Source organism: Ricinus communis, chromosome 5 (assembly GCF_019578655.1).
Source record: "Ricinus communis isolate WT05 ecotype wild-type chromosome 5, ASM1957865v1, whole genome shotgun sequence".
In the NCBI taxonomy this organism is placed as follows: Eukaryota; Viridiplantae; Streptophyta; class Magnoliopsida; order Malpighiales; family Euphorbiaceae; genus Ricinus; species Ricinus communis.
In genome coordinates this window covers 2,343,616-2,350,835 of record NC_063260.1, presented here as the reverse complement: position 1 = coordinate 2,350,835, position 7,220 = coordinate 2,343,616, and the positions used below count along the sequence as shown (strand labels likewise).

Sequence of the window (7,220 nt, the reverse complement as noted above, 5' to 3'; positions counted from 1 at the left end):
AAATCTAAAACCTTCTTTTGTGAAAGCATGAACCCCATCAGATACAGACATAAGAAATATGCGCCATGAGCACCCTTCAGATGTGCAAAATAATAAGACTGTATCAGGCAGCAAGTTCCCTACTCCCAGAACCACAGATATTTAAAAGGGGAACTGCATTATACCATAAGAAATAACTTTAGCATCTTTTTTAAGAAATCTCTTTTTCCGTCTGTTCCATTTTCGACACAACTTTCTCCATCATCAAAGACACCAACCAAAAGAAAAAAGAAACAGAAGAACTTAATAATGGCAGCAAGTATACATTAAAAACCAGACTTGAGACATTTGAAGGAAAAAAATGAGAGAAGAAAACTAAATGAGGAGGTTGTTGCAATTAAGAAAAGTTAAAAAGGAATTTTTGCAGACAATTCATATAACAAATCTTAATATAAAGTATGTACAAGACACTCTGGCCTGACAGACCTCGCTAGAGAGAGAGAAGGAGGGAGGAGAGGGATAAAAGATCATTCAGTGATCATAGACACACCAAGAATGTCCACAGCCCTAACTATCATAATTGAGAACTTATTTATACCCAAAAAGAGGGCTTGAATACAACTCAGGTCTAGACTGACCAACTTCACCAGTCCAAACGGTCACTTACCAGATAAATGGAATATAAATAAATTACTGACCAGAATTCCCCAAAAGTCGCTCTACTGCAGCATGGACATTCCCTGCAGTCGCAATTAGTGCTCGTATATTCTCTTGCGTGTCAAAGAAACCCATTTCTTGAAGCTGTGACAACTGTGTTGCATAAAGTTCTTCAGGGGGCACTGAAAAAACAGGAAATGGAATGGATTAAGTTTAATGCAGATGAAACAGATATCAAGGACAATAAAGAAAAACAGGGCAAGAATAGCAACCATTGGATCTGTTGGGAACAGCGAGGCTGCCAGCCCCAAGGCCACCAAACATGTTCATCAACATGTCTAAGCCCATATTGTTCGGCGTTCCTGCATTAATGAAATCAGTAAAAACCAACCCATTGCTCAAAAGTCGAAATATCCTCCTTTTTATGTACAAGTATGTGAGTAACTGTGAATGAGCAGAAAGAGAGCGGAATTCATGGAGGAGAGTACTCCCTGTTTTGGGAGGTCAATGGAGGGGTAAATATGAGAAACAGAATTCAGTCAAACCACTGGTGGTACATCAGCTGTTAAAATGAGAAATGGTAGAGCGTCCAATGCAGAAACCTTCTCATGCAATGACAATTGTCAACAAGCAATTACAATGGAAATCCCATTAAGTTCTTGACATAAGTAGGCAGTGGACTTCAAGAACACCAGAACTTCACAGGAAGAGATCTAATAAAACAGACTTTTCGAGATAATTGCTAAGACTTAACATATATGTTTAAGACTATTCCATTCGGTGAAACAGCACACAAAGATTCCTGCACAGCAGACTCTGGGAGAATACAGATACACAATCTTACATGCATTGTAAGGAGGTTATTTCAAGGTTTTCAATCCAAAATCTCAAGGTCATAATGAAGTAATTTTCCATTTCTGTTGTACAAATGCCCATGCCCCTTTCGTTTCATCAAGTACAAGACAAAACTAATGCTACTAATCTTATTATGCTGACAGGCCAGAAGTAGTTAATAGTTTTCAGGATCCACTCCATGATATAGATATCACAAAATCTTATGGAACATTTTTCCTTCAAGTCCCAAGTTGAAGAGCTCAAAAATAGAAGCTGAGCAGCACCAGTACCAATCCGTTGGGATTAAAAGCATTCAAATTTCACCTCACTTTTTGACAGTTATGAATTATGTGCAATAATACCTAACATAATAATGTAACCACAACATCGTCAAAAGAAGACAGTATATTTTAGAGACCATCTTCCATACCTGTTCCAGCACCAGTCTGGCCAGGTTCCCTGCAAGAGGGCACCAACTTAGTAAGCCAAAAAAACGAGCCATTGAAATGATAACCAACATAAGTGTATGGTAATCATAAGAATATAAAACCCAACAGATAAAGCCATTCAAACCATTATCAGAGTAAGCTTGAGAGAGTGAAAAAAAAAACTATTATCTACTTACTGATTTGATTGCTGCCGACCAAACTGAGACAACAGAGCTTGCTGGAAAGTCAAAAGTTGCTGCATGAAAGAAACCTCTAACTTATTACCCTTTGTATTAGCAAAACAGTATGCATATCATTTTCCAATTCCTTCAATCCATCCTAATCAAATGATGTAAATGTCATGAATAACTTGAAACCAAAAAAAAAAAAAAATCAATATCAAAATGTAACTTTCAGTTGCATCCCATTTTTACTTCACATGTATGTTTGTGGAAAATGATGTGTTTAGTGGGAAGAAGTATGTGAGTGCATGTGCATGACACACATGAAAGAAACTGAAGGGGATACAAGCAAGCACAAACAGCTGGAAAAGTCTTCTACCTGCATTGTCTCAGGAGAAGTCAACTGACGAAGAAATTCTGGGTTCTGCATCATCTCCCTAAATTGGGAATTGGAATCAAGCATGCTTCGAAATTGAGGATTAGAACCCAACATCTGGAAAAAAATTATGTTAAGTTGCAAGATGTTCAAACTGAAAACTTTTACCAAATGGCGTGATAAGTTGTACCTGGTTCATGTACTGAGGATTGGAAAGGAGGCTTTGCATCATTTGTGAAATAGCCGGATTTTGCAACATCTGACTCATTACATTAGAATCTGGCATAGCACCAAACATGCTGTCAAACTCTGGAAGACCAAGTCCACCTAGCCCAACAGGGGTCTGTGGCCTAGCATCTCCAGTATTACTCGACCTTGCGGTATTATTTAGGGCACCACCAGCTGCCATAATTGCATTAGTCCAACAGTATAGAAAAAGTAGTCAATTGATCTTTTAAGCAGTCACAATAAAAAAATTTAAGCAAAAAGCTTAAAAATAAGCTTACTCCCAGTAGCAGTCCATGGGTTTGGCAGTGGGTTAGTATTTGGAGCTGGAGAACCAGTGGTGGACTCAGAACTAGCAATTGATGGATTAGTGGTCGCATCGCTAGCTTGGTTCCCTGCTTGGTTCCCCAAAAGAGCTGCAAATGGATTTGCACTGTCACCTCCAGTATTTCCGGCCATTGTGGTTGCATTCAGGAACGGCTCCTGAACAGTTTCATACATGCGCCTAAGCATGTTAAAACCCTCAGGAGAAGATTCAATGTTACTCATTGCTCTATCAGTATTGCGCATCATCTCACGCATTAGCTCAGGGTTTCGTGCAGCTTCAAGTGTTTGACGGAGGGTGCTAGGATCATTAAGTATATGAGCAAGCTCAGGATTTCGATCAATGATTTCACGCATTTGAGGATTATTCATAATCAAGTTCCGCATGATCTCAGGGTTATTCATTAGGTTCTGAACAACAGGTGTATTCATTATTTCTCTCATAATGTTGGGATTCCGAGTCAATTGTTGCTGCACCTGTTCAAACTCTGGAAGTCCAGCGCCAAACAAACCAGCACTGCCACCCAAGCCATTTAAACGCATTCCGGGAAATAGTCCTAAGTCAGATCCTCCAAGTGCTCCACCTTCATTGGAACCCACAGCCCTTGTATTAGTTGAAGCAGGGTTTGAACCTCCAGTATTGCTCGGAGGAGCTGTGTTAGCTGCTGCAGCTGGTGCAAAACCACGAACCAAGTGGACAGTATGATCTGCCTCCAGGCCTAGCAATCATGGAAGGAAAAAAATCAGATCCAATGAATTCATGCACTGAAAAGAAAATATCTCAACAATTACTAATATATCCTTCCTCAAATAACTTTCCATAAGCAACAGAAGTTACAATGCTATTCCAACTAAAAGATCAGCAGAAGGTTCCCATATGATGGCATGACTGGACCTTACTAGAACATCTGATCATGTAGAGAAAAGATGTAGCAAGCCATAAAAATGGTATACAAATGACATGGCACATTTGTTAACAAAAGGAAGTACAGACAAAGATTTGCTGCAAGTTCATATATCTCGGGGTTCTGATTACCAATTACAAATACTAATACCCTAGCATATTCTATGTCAAGCCCAAAGATTTTACAGACAAATCCTCATCAATGAGATTCCTGGTAAAGTAAATGCTATCACACATACAACCATACTCAATTCATCATGAGAATCTCCTGTAATATCACATGAGGGGGACTATTTTTTGGTTCCATCCAGTCATTAATAATTTGATTATTTTTAGATGATAAATTTAAATCTGCGATGGATGGTTTGAGTAGCAGCCAGCAAGAATAGAATAATGATAATTATTACAATCATTACATCTGTGAGGGCAAAAGAATGAAAGAAAATATCCTGCATTACAATAACCATCATCAAGAATTAAAAAGAAATAATTATAAATAAATAAAAACAGTCATAAGAATCACCTTCTAACATGTACCAAAATCCAAACAACTCAACCATCAAAGACGCCGATTCTTCAGCTATGGCAGTCGCCTAAATTTAACAGGCCACAGTTATTAAAGGCAAAATGCCAAGGGTCCCAGATTCTAGGTGCAAGGCACAGGCTCACACCTAATAGATGTTAGGTGCAACTATTATAAAATTTTATAGCAAACCATTGAGATAGATGAAAAGAATAACAGAGAGAGAGGAAGAGAGAGAAGACCAAGAGCAGTTGGAACAAGTTAGAAGGATGATTGAGTGAAGACTAAAAAAATAATGAAGAAAGAAAGAGATCATATATGATGGTTTGCAAAAAGAGGTACATTTTCTGATTGTCCTTTTCCTTTGTTCTTTCATTTTGATTGGTGTACAAGAAGCGTAAGTTTATGACATAGTCAAATAACCACTTGAGATATCTCCAGTCAAATAACCACTTGAGATATCTCCAGTCAAATAACCACTTGAGATATCTCCAGTCAAATAACCACTTGAGATATCTTCCTTTAAAAAAAAGAAAAAAAAGTGCATCCTTTTTGACACACTGTTACTAAGGCACATGCCTGATCAATGTCACCCACCTTTTGTGGTTAAGATGGTAAAGCACGCACTCGTTACACCATGCACTTCAGGAAGGCCTTTAACTATTATGAAAAAGATAACTAAGAACAGAACCTAACAAGCCAACCCAGCTTAGATCCATAAGAAGGACGAGTTGAAGCTAATGAATGAGGGATAGGTAGAAAGCAAGTTATAAATCTGTTTTACACTTTAATAGGAGAATGAAAGAAACGTAATTAATAATAATCACCTACCACGCAGACGAAAAAGAAAAGGCTCAACAAAAACATAAGACAGGGAATTTGTGCATATTTTCCCTTCAGTTCCATCAGAACTCATTCCCGCATTGTAAGATAAGTAGACACAATATTACTAACATAAGTAAACACAATATTACTAACATAAGTAAACACAATATTACTAACGCTCATCAAGAAGAAACCTTAAATATGTAGCAAAATTAATTAAATCAAACTTTTTGATCAATCAACAGGGGCTCATAAATGCAATAAGAAATACATCAATGGTATTATGTACAACAGTTAAATCATAGTGGGAACTGGTCATCTAAAAATATTGCTACTCAAGTAACAGTTGAACCAAAATAGACAAGGAGGTCCTGGCTCCCACAAAAGTTTTCAAGTTCCTTAAGGATAAATATACCAATACATTGCAAACGTACAGGCAGTAGCCTGTAGAATTCAAAGTGATGTATAAGAAAGAATGTAAAGAAAGAAAATATGACACAGACTCAAGTGCCAGTACTATGCAGCCACAACTTCACGAATTCAATAACAGAATTTTACACTTGAAAGAAAGAAAACAACACTAAAAGAAATCTCTAAGTAGCAATTAAAAGTGCTGTATTAGCAACAGTATTGTAATAGATTCTGCAAACAAGCGGGTGGGGTAATAAGTTGTCAATGTGATTACTGTTTCTAGTCAGCCATAGCTTCTAATCAACATTCTACTCAGGAATAAAATTACCAATTGATAAGATCCGCACATAGTTCTTCATTCATCAATGATAATTACATAAGGTCAATTAATGCAAATATAAATTTTAATTTTCTTTTCTCAATCAAAGAAAACAAAAATTTCTCAAATATAGACAAAAATAAGAAACAGAGTTAAATATGTATATACCATAGGATTGTAGGGTTTGATCGTCTTTCAAGATCCGTCCCTTATAAATCAACCTCTGTTGATCGGCCGGCACATCACACTTTCCTGCGAGCACTGTCTTAAACGTTTCAACCGACTCCGATAAGCTAATTCCGACCGAGAATTTCGATCCGTTAGAACATCTTATGTTCACGTTCACTTCATCTCCACCGTTGGATGATTCATCTACACTAGCACCATTGCCTCCTCCCATACTATCCACTTTCAATTTAGCTAATTAAACAAATAAAAAGAAAACCCTAACCCTAGATTTGGGACAATCGCCAAGAAGAAGAACCAAGAAATTATTCAATAGCCAAGAATAGCGAGAAAGGTCGTTAAGAGAAAAAACAAATAAAAAATAAAGATAAAATCTATATAAATAAAGAAATTTTTAATTAAACTGTGTGTGTATGCTGGTGCGACCACCATACCTAAACCGAACCGTGAGCACCATTTCAAACTAGTCAATCGGTTAGGTTTAATTTCTTCTCGTACCAAAAATTAAATTAATAAAATAAAAACAATATAAATGTTATAAGAATAAAAAGTTAAATAGATTGTAACAAAAAATAAAAATTAGAACAGTCAATTAAATAATAACTTGATCAATTCAAAATAAAATTGAAAATAAAAAAACTACATTGAGCAAAACTAACAATTAATTTATATGTATGTGAGATTTAAGATATAAAATTTTTTAATATGCTAATGATTTCGTTCCATAATTAATATATGTCAATAATTTTAATAAATAAATACTATATCAAATTTTAGATTTAGCTTTAATATGAAAGTAAAATAAAACATATATAATATATTTTATCGATTAAAAATTATGAAATAATCTTCTTTTATTTGGAGCTGATAAAATAATCGTACTAGTTGAGTCTTTTTTTTTAATACTCTTTTTGAAGGTTTGAAAAAATTGTAATCGATAAAAAGATTTTAATTTTTTTCTTTAAGAAAAGAAGATATTAAATTCTATTAGTAAAACACTTAAAAAAATTTCAGATTATTACTACTCTTAAGATAAGATAAATTTAG

The 7,220-nt window shown here is 35.7% G+C and overlaps 1 protein-coding gene across 1 annotated transcript; it reads right to left on the bottom strand.

The window, feature by feature from the left end:
• Positions 1-386: 386 nt before the first annotated feature.
• Positions 387-6,564, bottom strand: LOC8268761 (ubiquitin domain-containing protein DSK2a). Its single transcript, XM_002521660.4, has 8 exons — positions 6,156-6,564; positions 2,963-3,724; positions 2,647-2,858; positions 2,460-2,573; positions 2,096-2,154; positions 1,901-1,929; positions 909-998; positions 387-818 (listed from the first exon to the last, which is right to left on the bottom strand). The coding sequence occupies exons 1-8, from the start codon at positions 6,385-6,387 to the stop codon at positions 670-672; spliced, it is 1,647 nt and encodes a 548-aa protein (XP_002521706.1). The 5' UTR covers positions 6,388-6,564; the 3' UTR covers positions 387-669.
• Between the last annotated feature and the right edge of the window lie 656 nt (positions 6,565-7,220).